Below are 18,363 nucleotides of genomic sequence, written 5' to 3'. Positions count from 1 at the left end.
GTGTGGTAAATACTGAAGTTTTTTGTTTCTTCAGGTATCACAGGAGATGCTGGTACAGATTTTCTTTCCAAGAAAGGCTCTAGAATTCACCAGTTTGTTGGATCCTTCTTTTCAGCCACCATGTGCTGAAGTGGATTTAGTTGGAGTTGTAGTTTCTGTTAGCAGAACAGGTATGTTGTGAACCACATTCATGTCCTCCCATGGAATAACCACTGAATTCTTTATTTCAGAAGTCAAAGTTACCTTGGTGTTGTACCTGCACCTCAGCCCTGTGAAAGCCTTCTAATACAGCCTATCACAGTGACATACTGGCAGATAAATCTGTTTTTCTGAAGAAAAACTGTCCCTGGTTACTAGCTCAAGAAGTCAGTAAGGCAGAATCTAAGCTTAAAAACAGCTTATATTTAAATATTTTTATATTTATATTTTTTCCGTAAATGGTGGGCATAAGTTCTCACATCTCTGTTCAGCATCTGCATGCACACGAGCTCCCTCTTTCATGTACAGTGTCATGGAATGAGTAGAATGCAGGCACTGGAGCTCATGGACAGGGAGAGGTGGATAATTTTCTGGATGAAAAGGAAAGTCTCTATAGGAGTATTGTTTTTAAGGACACAGACTTTGAGTTGTTTTCTGTAATCAGTAGGGAGCTGGTGTAGAATATGGAAGAAGCATGAGACACCTGTTACCATGCAGATGGGCTGCCATGTAACTCTTTGAAGATGTGTGTGACTTTTTTTTTAATAAATCCAAATCACAGTACATTTACTTAAAGAGATGTAAAGGTTTAATTCAGACTTTTTTTCTGCCTTTAGGTTTCACTACTGTGGTGTATTTATCTGATGAAAACTGTAATTTAGTGGCAGTAAAGATCTGGACAGATCTCAGACACTTGGCTATTGAAGATATAGTTGTCCGCTGCTCACTCATTTCTGCAAGCAACCTTCAGTGGCAGTCTGAATTCAGATCAGAAATTCCCGTGCTGTTGGCTGGAGATCTTTCTGTATTCTCAGCCAGTCCAAAGGAATGCTATCTTCAAGAGAAAGTTAATGAACTAAGAAGTATGATAGAGGTAAACCTGTAGAAGTGCAGTTTGATGATTAGTTCTAGTTACTGCTGCGTTACATCCTTCACCACAAAGTCTCTTAGCATTGACAAATCTTGAAAACAAGTAATGCACATAATGCTGAATTTGAGGGGATTTTCTGGAAGATGGAGTAAGATGTTAATGCAATTTTCCTGGAAGATGAGTGTCTTGATTTTTTTTTCTTCCACTCATCCAGCACCATCTTTAGGATGTGCCACAGGATCTCTGGCTAGCAAAAGATCTGCTACCTGTCAATAGGGAATCTGCCGTGGATGGGAAATGCAGCAATCTTCTGTGTTGTTGTATTTTATATTCTGATAGAAAATAAAATTCCAGTGGGATAATGATGGGAAAAGAAAGTCTTAAATGTAGTGTGTATAGTCCTTACACAGTTTGAAAGTCAACTACTCTGCATTGCAAACTTTGTTCTCCTTTACAGAACGTGGCCTCCTTTTGCTCTGATGCAGAAAGTAAATTGATGAATTTGCTACAAAGGAATCTCCTGCTTACACCCAGTTTAACTAAAAGATGTGTCTTGGAAAGCCCCTCTCCTTCCTGCAGCTATGCAGAGGATAAAAGTCTGGTAAGCTTCTGGTGATTAATGCTGTGTTTGTACTGGCAGTACATGCAGCAAGGACATACACAAGTTTTGTACTCATAGCTGTGGTGAATGGTCTCACTTCTCAGTCCACTCCATCCATTCTCTTCGGGGCAATGCAAGCTGATTAGAAGCTTTCTCTGTGTGTGTGGGTTTAGGATTATCCTTCCTCCAAACAGTACATGAAACTTTCCCCTTGTGGGCTGTGTTTCCACCAACGTACTTCAAGTATTTTGAATTTGGTGTGAGTAAAATGAATCATCCTATAGATGATTTACTGCTTCCTTGGTCCCACTGTGAAGATCATCTAATGTGTATGTCACAGAAGGAAAAACCTTGATCTGTACATTTTTATTTCAAGGCATTCTGCAGTTCCCACCTTTGTTGAGAGGATTTACTTCCTGGTCTTTTCCTACATATTGTTTACTATTTCCAGGATTTAAAAAGGAAGAGGTATCACCCAGTAAATACATTTTAGCAGTCTTGACAAAAATTGATTTAAATAGTACTCAAGTTTTCCATGAAAGCTGCTGGTGGTGAGTTGCTTCTGATGTGGAATACTGAGCGCAGCCAGAACAAAAATATTTCCTGCCATGAGTTGCAGGGGAGGTGGAAACACCCTGGTGTGTATCAGTTCCTGGGGACTATGTTTGAGCATATAAGGCATCCTTTTCCATTTCAGAGGGAGGGCTAATATTTCATTCTGGAGGTTTAGTTTATGTGTTTTATAAACTAACTAGTTCATATTTTTATGGTTTATTAATCATCTTAAATGAGACATTAAATGTATTCTCAAGCCTGTGTTTGAAAGACTTGCTATGCAGCATCTCTCTTGTGTGTACTGTTACCTTTGAATTTTTTGGTCTATGTTCTATCCTGGCTTTTCTTCAAATTTTTTTTCTCCTTTTTTACTTGTTTAACCAACCACACATGGAGGACATAGCCAAGGCAGTAGAAGACTTAGGAGTGCTTTGATTTCTTACCATCTGGCACAGAAAAATTCCCATACATTTTGCTTAGCTCTTAGAAACAAAATGTGAAAGTTCTGTCTTAACGTACAGGTAAACTGATTTATCAATAATCAGCACTTAAAGGAATAATATTAATCACCATCAGGAGATACCAAACTAAACTTAAATGGGACATGAATAATGATGTCGTGTTTCTATATCAGGGGTGGGGGGTTTCCCCCATTTTTTGGAGGGAAAGTTGAGGAAGTTCATGAAACAGAACATTGTATTCAACATAAAGCTTCTCTTTTTACCCAGATCTCTTCTAGAATTGAAATGAAGCATCCAAGCCCTTTGTCAACTAGCACACCAAATATGAAACTTGTCACACCAGGGTCAGCAAAAACACCTTCATCTGCTACAGTTAATGAAGACCATCTCAAAACCAGCAAAAAGAGAAAAGCTATGGACTTCCTCAGTTGCATACCTGCCCCTCCACCACTGACACCAATATGTTCAGTAATTTCTCCATCTGTTAAAAGAGCATTTCAGCCTCCACGAAGTTTGGGTTTACAGCACAGCAAGTCATCAAAAGAGACAGATCAGAATATTGGCCCTGTGACCCCCTGCAGAAAAGTGAGAGAAATTGTCCATCTTCCTGAGAATGACTTGGTTGCTGATGAAGAACTGGCAATGATTAATACACAAGCACTCATGAATAATTTACCAGAAGGAAAGAAGATGGATTATGTAAATGAAAACAGCAATGCAACAGCTACTACTTTATCTGATGCTCTTTCATCCAGAAATAGTTCCAGGTCTACTGGAGAAGCAAATAACTCATCAAAAGCAGTTCTGAAGTAGCTGAGGCTCTTCAGAAGAACCCAAAGGAACCTGAGGACTCATTACCAGCTCACAGAAGGCTACAAAGACCAGAATCCCAAAAATGCTGCTAATGCACCTGTACACTATTGTATATATTTCAAATTCAAATTATTTTTACACTTTGTACATTAAAACTTGATTGTATTTAATAAAGTTCTATTACAAAAACAGAGTCATGAAATAACATTTCATTTGCAAAATAGTTTGAAGTTTAGTATGTAGGCACTTCTCACAAAGATGTATTTGTACAACAGCATCACTGTGGCTGAGGGTTTGATGACATTTTGTAAGCCATTGCTTTGGTTCTGGTACGTTCTTATATTACAGCAGGATCTTTGTTTCAGTCTAAAGCCATCAGTTTTGTTACCCTCTGCAACATTAAAATAGTTGTTTGTCTGTCCAAAGTGGCACAGGGCAAAATAGAGTTCTCTTCTTTTCACCAAACAGAACACTTTAATTCTGAAATGTAGCTCTGCGAATCTGTCACAGTTCTTGTACTTTCCTCCTCAGATTTTTCCATGTAGCACTAGAAGAGGTTTAGAGAACAGCTACAATTGTTTGATTCACAGCAAAATGCCCCAGAGGGTCATTATTAAGTAGCTCTTTGGTCTGTGATTCTGCTTCAGCTGTTCAGAGCTGCTCCTGTAGCCCTGTTCCCACTTTAGGAGTTAACGCGCACAAGCCTAACACTAATGTTTCATTTTAGGAGCCTCTCAATCTCAGGATCAGTGAACTCATATGTCTTGGCAAGATGAAGAGCTCCGTTTGCTGTGTTGAAGGGTTTTGCTTCCAGGCTGGAGAAGCTGTTTCTCTGTGAGGTAAGAGCAGCATGAATCCAGTCAGTGGAGATAGGGAACAGCATCAAATCTTGCTAAATCTGTTGAGCTACTTTTGCCCTCACTCACTTTGCCTCTGAAAGTTACAATAATGCTGTAGGCAAGATAGCAGATACAAAAAGTTTATACAGCCAGATATAAAGCATTGAAGTGGCAAGAAATGTCAATTGTGTGGAGGAAGACTTGGCCACAATGGCCTTTAAGAAAGAAGTAAGTTAGGATTGTTTATTTTTAGTGTCGGGCTGTGATGCAGAAAAAAATATCCAAAATGTGGCATGTGGTCGAGCCAGTGCACTTCAGCATATTTCTGGATGGATTTTCATGGAGGAAGAGGGATGAGAGGGAGTATAGTTTGTACCGGGAACAGTGCTCTTACCTTGGTCATGTAGAGCTGTGAGATCACAGTCCAATGCCATTTAAGGATTTGTAAGAAATAAAAGTAATTTAGAAATTAGTAGAAAAACACAAGAATAAAAAACAGTTTAGGAAAAAATGTAAAACTAGAGACTCTTAGACCCTGATAATTAAAACACCAAGGAATGCACATCTTTAGTTAAATGTCACGTTGTTTGTACGTGCCATGCCAGGTCTCCTCCTTGGGAAGGCAGAAAGCTGGGTGGAATGGGGGCCTGTGCCATAAGCTGCACTTGTTCCACTGTAGCTTCCCTCATCTCTGCTTGGTTTTTCAGACCGGAGAACACTGTGGAAGGTAACATTGTGCTCGTATTGTTCTTTCATCCGTTGTATCTTTTCCCGAGGGACATGATGAATATTTCTTCTGTAGAGTCAACAGTAACAGAAAATATTTAGCTGCCTGTCTGTGAGAGGTTATCTTCAGTTTGCTAAGGTTCCTGATAGGTTCAGCATAATGGTTCAGGTCTCCACTGATCTCTTTGTGGCCTTTTTTTTCCAAGTTACTGTTCACTTCCACCTACTTCTTAGGAATATTATTGTGACTGCTGAAAAATCTAACACCATTATTTTTGGGAGGCAGCCAGGACATAGGAAGTAGACAAATGTCCGAAATGAAAGAGTTGTGTAGAAGACCTGTGTGGTATTTTAGATGAATATTGCTGTGTTTTAGCATTAACAGTTTGTTGGCCTCAGGGTGAGCTTTTGTACAGCTGGAGAAATGCAGTCACGGGCTGCAGCCAGCGGAGACACGGAGCAGCAAGGATAGAGGTCAAAAACTGCTGTGGCTTTGAGTGCAAGTAGGGGAGCATTACACGTGATGTGGCTCAGGCTCCAGGGATGACAGGTTTGACAGGGAGGGGAACACAATGCTCAAACATGAAGGGTTTTCTGGACAGAGTAGCAACAGCCACAATCCCTTCACAACATAGTGGCAATTGTCTTTCCAAAGAGCACCAGGAATTTCTGTTTGTGAGTTTGCCAACCTTGAGTATCTTTGGGTTTGCCATTTACTGCTATTAAGGCACAGTTTTGCCCTAGACTCTTAAGTTTGTCCTGCATCCATATCTTCAAAACCTGTTGTGCCAGTTGTGCACTGCTCAAAGTGTTTTTTCCATGGTGGTATTGGAGTGAGAGTTAGACTGCAGGCTGCCAGCTGCAGCATCCAACTTGTGAGGTGGGCACAAGGTCCTGCAGCAGCCCACACCTTGTGCAAGCATTCTGGATGCAAACCTGCTGCTCTCCCTGAACCATTTGCCACAGGCCTGCTCCAGTCGGAGTGTATGTGAAATAGCTTTACAATGCTGCTGTGAAAAGTCTGTTTGTTTCAAACATATAATAAAACAAATTGCAAGTTACTGAGTAACTGCCTACAATGAATGATCAGATTGTGCCCCTGCAGTGCTGCCCTACCAGTGGCTGGTGCTACTGAGGAGGTCAGCCTGTGATGAATTTTTTCACTCCGCAGTCACTGGTCAACCTAACATTCTTAGAGCCACATTTGGCTGCCTGTCTATTGTACCACACCGTGCAGAGTTGATCCATTCTTTGTACCCCTTTTGTATGCATGAGTTAAGATCCTTTCGAACCTCATTTCTTAACCACACTTGATATACCATCCCTGCAGCAGGACAGTGGTTAAATTCTTAAGAACAGAAGTCTGAGTATTGTCTGTAGTGCTTAGATTCGGTTTGTGCCCAAACAAAAGAGACTGATGCTCAAAATACAGAATGAAAATCAGGGTTCCTGCCCCGTCAAGCTTGCAGCACAAAAACATGCTCAGGGCTTGTTGCTTTTTCTACTGTCTGTCTCACTTCAGGTTCTTTTGGGGCTGACTTCAGTACAGACCAGGTACTCAGTAATGGAAATTTTCCACAACAATCCTTCTGTTGTCATTTACCAGGCTACATTTTAGGGTATATGAAGAGGAAGAAGGCTGACCTTCTCAGAGCACATCAACAAAATGAGAAGCAATCTGCTGTAGTAAAGAGAAAACTATATACCTTGTCAGTTCTTGAACATTGAACTTCCAGGGTGTATCTGGTTCTTGGAATGTAACTTCGTATCTATTTTCACGTGCCTGAAGGATACAAAAGTAACATTATGAAACTGCACTACAACGGTTGCCCTCTCTGCCAGAATTCCTGACAGAGACACCAATGTGTCTTCAAAGACTCTGTATGGTCTATTTTTCACAAGTCATGAACCACAATTATAAGTCATATCTTGATATATTTGTCAACAAATAGTCTGGGAACTGTTCAATTCATGTCACTACTGGGGAAGGGGATGATGTCCTCATCACCAAGAACTAGCAGGGCAGGTTCAAAGGCTGTTAATCTTTTCAAGTTGTTTTGCCTTCACTGATTTACAAAGCTGACCGGCTGTACAACTACATTGGTACCTTTGCCTCTACTTCATCGCAATAACCACCCTTAACTATAATTAGAGAACTATGGGAAAACTGAAGTAAATATTTTTAGCCATGTAAAGAACCTTTTCAGTCAGATCACCTTGTAAATGTCAGAGCTGAGCATATAGAAGCAATTAACCGGAGCTTTCCCTACCATCATCACATACGGCTTCATTTCCCAAGCATGGATGTTGGTATTATCAATAATAACCGGGCTTTTCCCATTCTTCATTGCTTTGCGTGCTGCAATGTAACACATTAAATAAAGCTAAAATATATTAAATAATTAAATATATTAAATAACAGACTGAGCCACGCCTTACTAGCCCCAAAGTGTCCTTTGCCCACTGCTTGCACACTTGGTTCCCCCCTAGACTTGGGTTTCCAGCTACCACCCAAATGGGAACCAAGATCAGTGCCCAGCAGCTCTCCTGGAAAAGATGGTGCAGCCTCTGGCTGATCTGAAGCTCTTATAAAACATACAACAGTGAAAAATTACTGTTATTTGCAGAAGATCCCTGTTACATGGTCTTAAAGCATGCTCACCATCGCTACAAATTCCTTCAGAGCACAGCCACAAAAGCATGGTACATTGAGTAGAGACCTGGGTTGTTTAATTCTCAAACTTAAAACTCAGCTTGCAAGTTTTCCTCCTGTCTATCATTACCTTGCCACCCCCTTCCAGGTCAGGACAGACACCTCAGAAGTTAAGGCAAAGGCTGTGGTGCCTACACTGCAGGGAGCAGCTGCTGGGCTGGTGGCTGTAGGGTATCAAGATTCAGCAGTGCTTCCTCTCTAAAACGACATCAACCAACCTCCAAATTTTTTTCATTTACAAATTTCCCTTTTATAAGTCAGAAGAAATCAAGTCAGAAGTGGTAAATGTATTTTTTTAGCCAACACCCCATGAACTGCAGCATATGACACCACCTTGACATATTTTGTTCTGGGGGCTAAGTTTAAAGACAGCCTGAAATGCAAAACTATTCTGCACAGTCCCTAGATCAAGTTCAGTCACCTCTTTTCTGGTTCCACTTGTGTGCATCCTCTAGGAAGTCCGGCTCAAAGATGTAGACACCATTTTCCACAAAGAAGTCGTCAGTACTAAGGACTACAGCACTGGGGTGGTCACGTTTCAGCTGTCTGCAGAAAAAAGAAAAAGGTGAAAGAAGGATTAGGACATGGTAACACCCTTTAATAGAGACCATTAAATCATGAGTCATTTGAGTGCTCTGCAAATACACACAGTGCTTCATTTGAAAAATCCCAGTTTAAAGGATCTGAAAGTACTGCAATCACTAGATGGACACGTAGGAGGAAAGAATGGAGATTGAAGGCATGGCCCTGATTCCTTTAAGTCAGCAGAGACATCTACACTACTCATGACTACCAACATCTGAATCTTTAATCTTATTAATATATTCACCTTTCCTTCTGAGTTATCTGAGAAAGTAGGATTGTAGAGACAAAAAAAAAAGAGCCACCAGCAACCCAAACCTGCTTATCCAGGCATGGAAGTTGGTGTCAGAAGACAATTTGATGATGGGAATTTTGCTACAGAGAATTCTGAAGATGGCCAGGAGGAAGGACTTGTCGTTTAGTAAAGATGGTCCAGAGAACCATTGGTTTGGTTTGAGGGGCTTTTTTGGCTATAAAGCAGATAGCACTTTTTTAAAATTTTAATTTGCAAACAAGTATCTGAGTGATAAGTCAATACTTTTTGTTATTTTATGCAATTTTATGGTTCTTATCACTTGTCCCTGTTTCACTTAATCCTCCTCTTGTAGACTTGAGTAATTTTTATATCTTCTGCTTTTAAACAAATTTTATAAACAAATCTGAGTTTATAAAAAATATTTTATGAACAAATTTGCAGATCCATAAAACAGACTGCTGTGGTGAGTGGCACTGGGCAATCCCACTTCCCTTCACACTGGCGGATGTGTGTCCCCAGCAGTGCTCCTGCAGGCTGGGGATGCCATGGAGAGCAGATGTGTGTCCTGCTGGACACTGACCAGCTGCTTCCCAGGCAGCCACTGGATCTTGGAGGTAGAAGAAAGTGCTGCCTTGTGTGGAGGTTTAAATATGAAGCATTTCTCTGCCAGTCCTTAGACACCACCAAAAAAAACCAACAAGCTTCATGTACAATTGTGTTCCCATTTGTGTATAATCCAGAATTTTTTGTGTCCGTAGACAGAATTATCCATTTTTTTCTCAGAGAAGAGTTGGGGGAGGAGGGAGTCTCTGCAAGAAGTCAGGGAGAGCCCATGGCATCATCTCAATTCTTTCTGTCTCCCTAAGGCCCAAAATGTCTTGGGAAAAGAAAGAAAGATCAAGAAACCCTGTGTCTCTCAGACATGAATGCTGCTGCCCTGCTATCTCACACCACACATGATCTCCAGCCCCTGTGACTCATTTCAGCTTCCCTAAAAAATCGTTTCTCTTCCATCCCCACAAGCTGCAAAACAACCACTTCTCGGTGTCTTGCTGTTGCCCACTTGTCTACGTGGGCAACAGCAAGGGAAAAGGTGTCTCCAGGTTATCAGCAGAACAACAGGCACACAGACAGAAAAACCTTAATTCTGTCATCCAGCTCTGTCCCAACCATTTACTTACCAGTTGTACCCTAATCTGCCTGCAAGCAGCAGCTCTTCACTAGGACTGCAGGATGCAGTTAGCTGAATAAAGGTCAGCTTCGGACTTTGCTCTGTCTCCACTGTAACTTTGACCATCTGCTGATTAATTCATATTATTTTGTGGTAGGATCCACCCCAGCGAGCAGCGACTCACTGCTGGTTGAGCCAGGACAGGGCTGTACCCCTGTCCTGCATCATTCAGCACCTACCTGTCCTTGTCTTCTAGCCCCAAAGGGATGTTTTATTCACAAAATTACTACTGGGCAAATGAACTTAAGAAAAGTCATGTTTCAAGCTGTTAGCAAACAGTAAAATTTTGTTGCTTTAATTTTGGTCTCAGGCAAAAAATTCTTATCATGAAAGCCATGGCAACACCAAATGCTTATCTGGTTACTGCTGTGCTGATAACCTGATATATTCAGTCTCACTATGATTCAGCACCTCACCTTTCCCATGACTTTACCCATTGCAATTTCTTCTCTAAAAAACTGACTGCTAAAATATTTGTTGCCCCTTTAGCTACTGTATAGGCACATAAAATTGTACACATTACTGAAAGATCTCAAGACTATTTTTTTCGCAGTATTTCTTTTAAAAATTTTCTCACCCAGTGCAAATTTTAAAATCCATTTTCTTAGCATACCTTACTGAATTTTCAACACATGTATGTACACTTGCTTGAGAGCTGTGGTATAACCCTTAAGCATAACCCTTAAGCAATCTAAACTGTAGGTGAGTATCTATAAGCTCAGTCTACTGTCCTCATATGAATACTTAAAGTAGATAAGACTTGTGTTTCAAAGGAGGAAAAATATGGGACAAAATGTGCTGAGAGCTATGAATTACTGTCACGTTTGCTATATTCATACCAAATGAGCTCCTACTGACAGCAACATAAGAAAACATGAAGTGGGAAAAAGATGGTTTACCTTCTGCTTATTTTCCTGGTTTTAACTTTTACCTTTCCAAAACAATCAAACTGTCACTGAAGTTTACAGCTGTTTTCTGTAATTTCTTCCGTTTTGCCCACAAAGCTGACAAAAATTCCTGTTTTTTCTGTCCCTGATCATTCCAAAGGGCACCAAGAACCCTTTAATGTGTTCTTTACAAAATGAGCCTTCCACAATCTTCACAGGACCTCAGGTGGGTTTAGAAGAAAGGTCCTGCATAATCACATCAGGCTCTTAATCACTGTATGCAATTAAAATGCCTGTATTTTAGAGAAACATACACCAGCTATGCTAAATGGGAGGGCTTGTGACCACTGTTATTTATGAATAAATCTTGAACAGCCCCATAAAAAGAAAATTACCCACTGCTGTTAGATCAGTAAGTGCAAAGCTTGCTAAGGAGGAAAAGAAAAATGCAATCTCTTTGCAAGATCAAAGGACACATAGGAGCTATGTTTGCATTTTTTAAAGAGTCATTGAACTGGAAGCACTGCATTGTGACAGGCAGCATCTGTCAAAGGTTCGGTATTAATTTGCTTTGGACATGTAATTGCACAGTGCTACACCTCTCCATCTTGCAGTGGATACAGTACCTCCTTCACCTTGTAGAGGGGTGAAGAGAAAAGGGTTTGAGGAGATTTATTGTAAGCAGAGGGAACACTCTCCATTCCCTCCTTACTTTCTTATTCTTTGTAGTTTCTGAAACAGCAGCAAACCTTTCTTTAGCAAAGGATAGATCATAGGTTGTTATGCTTTTCCATCAGAAAACTTGAAAATAAATTAACTTTTGATAGCAGATTGGAAGAAACATTTCCAGTGCTCAGAAGGCCACAGAACGGTATATCAGAGACCAGAACAGGTATATACTGGCACCACGTGCAACCACTTGCTCTGGCCACTCTTCGCGGAGAACATTAAGTGTTCTGTGGCATTTAAAAGGTGTCCAAAAGCCTTTTGTTTCAGTAGGAAAGCAGGACTGAGATCTGGAGCACATGCCCAGCACGATCCACTGTCTATTGTGCTTGAACAACTCCTGGTGCCCCGAGGACTTTGCCTGGCCGAGGAGGGCACAGCCGAGCCTTTGTGTCTCACCCGCAGGGGGTCCAGCCACAGCTCTGTTTTGTAAAGCACCAGACCCGTGTCGTGTTTGATCAGCACACTCAGGAGACTCACCTGAAGTGGTTTCATGCAAAGGTAAATGTTTACAGTGCAACGCTGCCGGGAGGCAACAGCTGCAGAGCTGAAGTCCATGAACGCGTCAGAGCTGCGGTTCTGCAGTGGGACCTGGTGCTGGTAACGCGGGTAACAGCTGGCCCAGGACTGGAGGTGCTGGGATGAACCGGGCAACAGCAGCAGAGAGAACTGGAGAAGACACAGATTGTGCCACGCAGTGATGCCTCAGTGCCAGTACAATTTTCCCCTCCTGCTCTGAAAGATTATTCACTCTGTGCTTTACAAAGGAGTACAAGAAGGAGCTCATTTCGAGCAATAAATCAACAGCTGTGGCTGAAAAGTGACAAGTTTGACCATGCCCAGCCTATAGTGCTTGAGTTAAACTGTTACATGAAGGGTTAGGTGTAAGCTGAGCTGTGCAGCACAACAACGTGTGTAGAACAGCTGGAAATGCAGCTACTGTGCAACACAGGGTTTGCTGGGGAAGCAGGTATGAGCTTGTACGTGGCTCACTTTTAATTTTGCAGGCATTTTTGGAAGTATATCTGCTACTACACCTCAGATAACCTTTTTCTTAGCAGTTTCCTCAGTGTGATCACAAAACCTGCGTTGTGAAATCAAGGACAATGTGTTCAGGAGGGGCATGTCCAACATGCCAGACGGAGGCTATTGGAAATGTAACTCCCAGCTTCCCCCTCTCCTTCGCACTTCAGTGACATTTGGTTTATTTGGTTCGAGGGAGGTGACTGGAGCCACCTAAAATATGTGGTTCAGGGAAGCACATCCTTAACAGTGAAGCCATTGGCAAGGTTTGAAGCTTGGTGGTGAGCAGACCAACTCCTCATTCTAGCTTGACTGCTCAATATATCACAGGTGGCTCCTTCACTGTCTACCAGAAACCAAAAACCAGACCTGAACTGATCCATGCCAATGTCAGGCTGCTGGGAGCAACCAGGATGAGGAAATAATTTTAATGAAAATGCCATAACTAAAGCTTACAAACCTGTATCCAAACTCTGCTGGATGACACTGAAAGGTCAGGGAAACAAGCCATGGATCCAAGGTTGTTCCTAGGGTTGTGTGACAAATGGAAAAGGGGCCTTTTGGCTGGAGTTATCACTGGGTTGCAGTATCACCAGTGATAACATTCATGGTTTGTGACTTATGAGCACTGTAAAGGTGTAGAGGTTGTGACAGAAATACAGAAATATTGGCTGATAACGCAGAATGCAGGTGTGTGTGAAAGCACCAGAAGAACAGAGCAAAGGCTAAAGCAATGGTACCTACTGACAGCCAAGATCATTAACAGCAATAAAACTGAGATGTGCTGTTTATACCCCAAGGCCAGCACTCAGCTGAGGCCCAGCACTGGTGACTTCCCACTGGTAAACCAGCAGGTCAAACCAGCCTCTCCACACCTGCCTCCTTTCCCTGGTTCTGAGAGGGGCAGAGGATGAAAAGACACCAAAATGGGAAAATGAATATAATGGGAGGAAAAAAACCCACCTAAGATTCATAGAGCACCAAGTAAGCAGAATTCACAGGCAAAAAGATGGCAGCATAGAAGCTGCTGGCTGGAGATAGCACAGCAGACCTGACCAAAACCCACCCTGTCACCACCGAGAGCAACCCAGCAGAGAAAGCAAGGGTGGGACAGGTGACAGTCCTTATCTGCTCTGATTTCAGGCAGACCACCTGCACACATGCATCTTGATACTTGCAAGTATTTAGCTGTGATATTGTGAGTGAATAGAATCTGAGAAAATAAATTACAAAATGAGTTTACAGAGTGTTTTTGCAAATAAACAATCACCTTCCTCCGGACTCCAATAGGATCTTGCACTGAGATTTCTTAGTCATTTTTCGCAAACTTTGCCCTGCACAGCACATTGCATTTACCAACACCAAAAGGTAAGCAGTGTGAGAACAGCAAAAGAATTCTCTTGGTTCCACAATCTGGACAGGGTTAAGGAAAGGTATGAAATGCTGCCTTTTGATCTGTGTGCTGCTGAACAGCTAAACACAATGATTCGATTAACAGGGGCTGGAAACAGAGTAAGGTACTCAAACACTCATCTCACGGGGGACTACTACAACAATATTTACAACTGATTTTGTAAATATGTCATTAATAATTAACCTTGTGTTTTGACCTAAAAAGGACAGGTGAGTCAGTAACTTGCACTGCCCGAGAATATGCCCCCACACCTTTATGTTCTTACTGTGCTACAGGAAGACCCAAATCCCCCTGAAGGAGCAGGCCCACACTTGGCATGGCTTCTTAAGACAGATGTGTATTTTGGGTGTGAGCAAAACACAGCATTTGGCAATTCAAAAACAAACTTTGTTTGCCAAAGGGCAGTGAGGCAGAAGGCCCGGTGAGACAGGGAAGTATTGTACTGAGAAGAGGCAACTGTAGATGAACCCAGTGTATCACAGAGCTTCTTGCTGCCACCTCTCACAGCAGAGCCCTTCCTGTGGCAGCCCATGATCTCAGCATGGGCTCCGCAGCCCAGCAGAGTGAGAAGACAGGGAACGTTCCTCTTTTGATAGAGAGTGGGTGGCACTGGGAGCTGCGTGACACCAGACTGAGAAATTTTGTGATACCAAACTACGGCTGCATGGTTACATTGACTGCAGTGCCGCTTCCCAGCACTCCCCACTGTGTTTTTCCACCTACTTACAATTAGTCTTTGAGCTGTTGGCGAGTGGAGTGGTCTCCTCTGCCCATTTTATACACTCCTAAGGTTCTGAGCAGGAGTGCAGGACATTATGGAAACAGAAGTCAGAGTTGTCAGTTTTCAGTCAGAGAGAGGAAGCACTTTACTGTATTCATGATTAACCACAAAAAACAAACAAACAAACAAACAACCAAAACAAAACACCAAAAAAACCCAACCAAACAAAACCAAACCAGCCAAATAAATAATTTTTTAAAATAATAAAAAAAACCCACCAATTTGGAGCCTTTAAGAAAAGGAACGAGTACTGCCTTGGTCGAGATGATCAGTCCATCTAACCAGAAGCATCCCTGTATGTACCGCTCGTTTGCAATAGGAGCTCGCACAGTCCCACGGGCAGGACACCCAGACATGGCCACAGGTGCCCGGGACAGCGCAGCCTGCTCCGGGCCTGGAGCCGGGGGGTTCCAGGCGGCTGCGATCAGCCAAGGCTCCCGCTTCCCCCCGACCCCCAGCGCAGCCCTGGCCCGGTGCCCCCGCCGCCTTGGCGGGTCTGCAGCGAGTGCCGGGCGGGCACACGGGCGCCCGAAGCACTGCCCGGCCGCCCCTCCTGTCCCGGAGCCGGGGGCCGGGACACGCTTACCTGGCCAGGGTGCTCTTGCCGGCGCCCGGCAGCCCCCGCAGCAGCACCAGCCTCCCGCCGCCGCCGCCCCGCGGGGGCCCCAGGCTCAGTCCCCCCAGGGCCTGGAGCAGCCGCTCGTCCGCGGCCGCGGCCCCGGCGGGGCGCGGGGTCGGGGCCGGCCCGGCATGGGGGGCCCGGGGCAGCCGCTCCGCAGCCCGGCCCCGGCCCCCGCCCCGACCCCGGCCCCGCGGCCCTCGGCGCCCGCGGGCGGGGCCGGGCGGGAGCGCGCGTCCCTCCATGGCCCCAGCGGCCGAGACTTTGCCCCGCGAAATCGAAAGCTGCCGGAGCACAGACACGGGCGAGGACGGGCATCTGCGGCTGCACAGCCCAAGCGCTCAGCTACAGCGCTCGCTGCAGACCCAGCACTTTGGCCCCAGATACCATCTCCAATTTTTTAAAATCAGGATTATTCCCCAAATTCTCAAAGGCGCAAGCCAGCGCCAAGCCAGCGCTGGCAGCGTTCCGTCCCATGTGCTGCCCCCCTGTATTGCGAACTACGGGGCAGGCCCGAAAGGGAATGAATCATCAAAGCCCGAAAGAGAAGTGGGGCTGGCTACAGGACACCAGGTATGCACGGAGACGTTTTCTTCTTCTCCGCCCGGCCCCTCCCTAGCAACCAAACAAGCTAGCGGAGTCCTGTTCAACCACAGAAGCAACAGGGATGCCAAGGGGATGAAGCCCAGCAAGGAACAAATGACCCCCTGCATTACACTCACTGCATCAACCTAATTTTTTTTTTCCAAACATATTATCATAAGAGAAAGTAAAGGAAGTTTAACAATATTTATCTCTTCTAAAGAAAACCTGATTTCCATTAACTTGATCACCAAAGAAGCCAAAAAAATTATAGTTTTTCAAAAAAAACCAAAAATAGGTGGAGTAGTATCACACCCTCCCTCTCAGAGCTACACACAGCATCATGCCCAGCTTGGTCAGGAGCCAGACCTAGGGTATGCCTTAGGGACACAGCACCACCAAACCTCAATGCTGGAGTTTTAGCTTCTGAGGTTGCAAATAGTGCTGAAGAGAGTGTTCACGGCCAGGGAGCAAGCTTAGCTCCCCAGGGACATGGCACTCCAACACTAGCTGAAGCAAGTGGGAAAAATGGGATAGGAAAGAAGAGACATAAAATTTGAAATTCATAGATATTGGGGAGAGGGGGTTAAAATAAACTTAAATTGGCAACACTCTACTAAGAGATGAAACATGATTTGCCCATACAAGAGTACTGTAAGATTTCAAAAACTATTTTTATTTCAAGCTTTCTGGAAGGCCAGGATTCAGTAAGAGAAAATATAGGCATTCAGATCTCTCACTCAAACAGAAGTAGGAAGACAGTATTAATCCTTGAGTGACATTTTCCTGAAATCAAACTAACCTGTGTGCTGCCAGTGGTACAACACAGAAGTCTAAAGCTGTGGTTATGGCTGGTACGAACTCCCTTCCTCCTCCCTTTTACATTTTGTATAATGTTCTGCTGGTAGGAGAGCAGGACATTTCCAGCCAAGGAAAACACACACATGTACATGGGACTTCCATTCAAACAGTGCAGCCGGAAAATTTTGCCAGTGGTACAACATTAATTTAGAAATACATACGTTGTTAACTGCTTACATGTAGATGCAGTATTTAAGTAGAAAGTGGAGACATGGCAAATTCAAGCATGGTGGAGCTTCAGCACGAGTTCGGTCAGGTCCTGGCTCTTCAGCTGATGTATAAACACGTGCAGGGAAAGGTGAGGAAGAGGAGATGAAAGAATAAATGGAGAAATATTCTGGATCTGCAAGCTGCACAAGTGGGAAATATTATTTCTGACAAGTAGACACAACCTAAGTTTGTTGCTTCTCTTCAATCTTTTCTCACACTTGTCATTGTTAAGTGAGATGACAGTTGTCTTTTCTGCCATTCTCTCTCCCTACAAGGAAGTGTCCAGCCTTATACATGCCTTATAATTAACAAAGATTGCTTTCTATAATTACTTAAAATTTAGCTCTCTCTACATACATAAATATTTCCAACACCACTAACAGAAACATCCAATCACTGGTTACCAGTGCTAGTTCAGCATCTCCTCAATCTACCACAAACCATACACATCCTTCCTCCAGTGTGTTTGAATCAGTTCTATAGTGAAATGTTCTAGTTTTTGCAGTCCCAAATGAGTCCAGCTGAAGGGATGCATAAAGCCTGGTTTCAGGAGAAAAGAAGGGAAGTTGTGTACCCCTGGATGAGTGAGTAGGAATGACAGGTGAAGAATTTTACCATGTGAGGTTGTAAAGGGACTAGGTGCAATTATGACAGAGGGTGAAGGCAGAAGTAGGCTGAGACACGTACCAAGCACCTTTCCCTGCAGGTGAGCATCACTGCCTGCTCCTCTGGCAACATCCTGGATCCTGATACAAGTGAATTAAATACCAGAGCCTGAAGCTCACACCCCATGGTGACAGATGCCTCTGGTCTCCACTCTCAATCTCTTTATACCACACTTGAGGATGTGCTGAGAAAGTGTAAATCCAAATGGCTTCAGAAAATGACCTGTTGTCATACACAAAGTTACCTCAATTTTGATCATTATTACATGAACAGAGAGGTTGATATCGGGGGCAGTGTTGGGGGGAGGTGGCCAAAGATGTACACCAAAAAATCTACAGTAGTTTCTTTCTTCCAGGTTATCCCTCACATTTAAAATCCTTGGTGGCCAACTGAAGTCCTTCCATGGTGGAATCAAAGCAAGAAGTTTCTGAAATAAAAAAAGAAGAGGTTCTGCTGAAGTTCTACAACAGCACAGGCTGCAAAGAAGACTTAACAGCTGTAAATTCAACCCTCAGACTGAGAAGAGTTCACCTGTCCAATGTTTTTTAAAGCCTCTAATACTCAGCTGTTGGTTATTTCTTTAAAAATTTAAAAAGAAAGGGGAGGAAGCAGACAATGGAAAGCAAAGGAAAAATAAAGAAATGCAAGGACAGTGGAAAAGGAAGATAAGAACTTGGATGTCAAAACTAGAGGCAGTAAGGACCTTACCATCTCAAAGCTGAAAAATAAGAAGAGTAACACAGTGGGG

At 43.4% G+C, this 18,363-nt stretch overlaps 3 protein-coding genes across 12 annotated transcripts in view; 1 reads left to right on the top strand and 2 right to left on the bottom strand.

The window, feature by feature from the left end:
• BRCA2 (BRCA2 DNA repair associated) overlaps window positions 1–3,552 on the top strand; it is a 37,226-nt gene extending 33,674 nt beyond the window's left edge. For all 5 annotated transcript variants that reach the window (XM_069012306.1, XM_069012315.1, XM_069012301.1 and 2 more), the window contains 4 exons: window positions 35–170; window positions 816–1,072; window positions 1,527–1,670; window positions 2,954–3,552. In XM_069012306.1, the coding sequence (XP_068868407.1) occupies window positions 35–170; window positions 816–1,072; window positions 1,527–1,670; window positions 2,954–3,499 (1,083 nt within the window). In that variant the 3' untranslated portion in view covers window positions 3,500–3,552. The remainder of the gene's footprint in view (window positions 1–34; window positions 171–815; window positions 1,073–1,526; window positions 1,671–2,953) is intronic.
• Window positions 3,553–3,693: 141 nt separating this feature from the next.
• On the bottom strand, window positions 3,694–15,556 carry N4BP2L1 (NEDD4 binding protein 2 like 1). 2 transcript variants are annotated; one of them, XR_011150376.1, is made up of 6 exons: window positions 15,264–15,556; window positions 8,199–8,323; window positions 7,335–7,423; window positions 6,771–6,847; window positions 4,733–5,134; window positions 3,694–4,331 (listed from the first exon to the last, which is right to left on the bottom strand). XR_011150376.1 is itself a non-coding variant. In XM_069012335.1 (5 exons), the coding sequence occupies exons 1-5, from the start codon at window positions 15,539–15,541 to the stop codon at window positions 4,906–4,908; spliced, it is 798 nt and encodes a 265-aa protein (XP_068868436.1). In that variant the 5' UTR covers window positions 15,542–15,556; the 3' UTR covers window positions 3,694–4,905. The 2 variants fall into 2 exon arrangements, 1 of the variants encoding a protein (XP_068868436.1); XM_069012335.1 differs by having other exon boundaries at window positions 3,694–5,134.
• A 975-nt stretch (window positions 15,557–16,531) lies between these two features.
• The window catches only part of N4BP2L2 (NEDD4 binding protein 2 like 2), a 41,956-nt gene continuing 40,124 nt past the window's right edge, over window positions 16,532–18,363 (bottom strand). For all 5 annotated transcript variants that reach the window (XM_069012265.1, XM_069012262.1, XM_069012279.1 and 2 more), the window contains one exon: window positions 16,532–18,042. The gene's annotated coding sequence lies outside the window, so the exon portion shown is untranslated. The remainder of the gene's footprint in view (window positions 18,043–18,363) is intronic.

This window comes from Aphelocoma coerulescens, chromosome 1, assembly GCF_041296385.1.
Source record: "Aphelocoma coerulescens isolate FSJ_1873_10779 chromosome 1, UR_Acoe_1.0, whole genome shotgun sequence".
In the NCBI taxonomy this organism is placed as follows: domain Eukaryota; kingdom Metazoa; phylum Chordata; class Aves; order Passeriformes; family Corvidae; genus Aphelocoma; species Aphelocoma coerulescens.
The sequence above is the reverse complement of the archived record's forward strand: the minus strand, read 5'-3'. Positions and strand labels throughout refer to the sequence as shown.

Excerpts from the sequence above, each read along its gene's own strand:
- N4BP2L1 (XM_069012335.1), bottom strand. The coding sequence starts at position 15,541 with ATGGAGGGACGCGCGCTCCCGCCCGGCCCCGCCCGCGGGCGCCGAGGG. Across the intron at positions 6,848-7,334 it reads TGAAGCCGTATGTGATGATG|GCACGTGAAAATAGATACGA; the intron begins GTAGGGAAAGCT and ends TGTATCCTTCAG. Across the intron at positions 5,135-6,770 it reads AATGTTCAAGAACTGACAAG|AAGAAATATTCATCATGTCC; the intron begins GTATATAGTTTT and ends TTGACTCTACAG.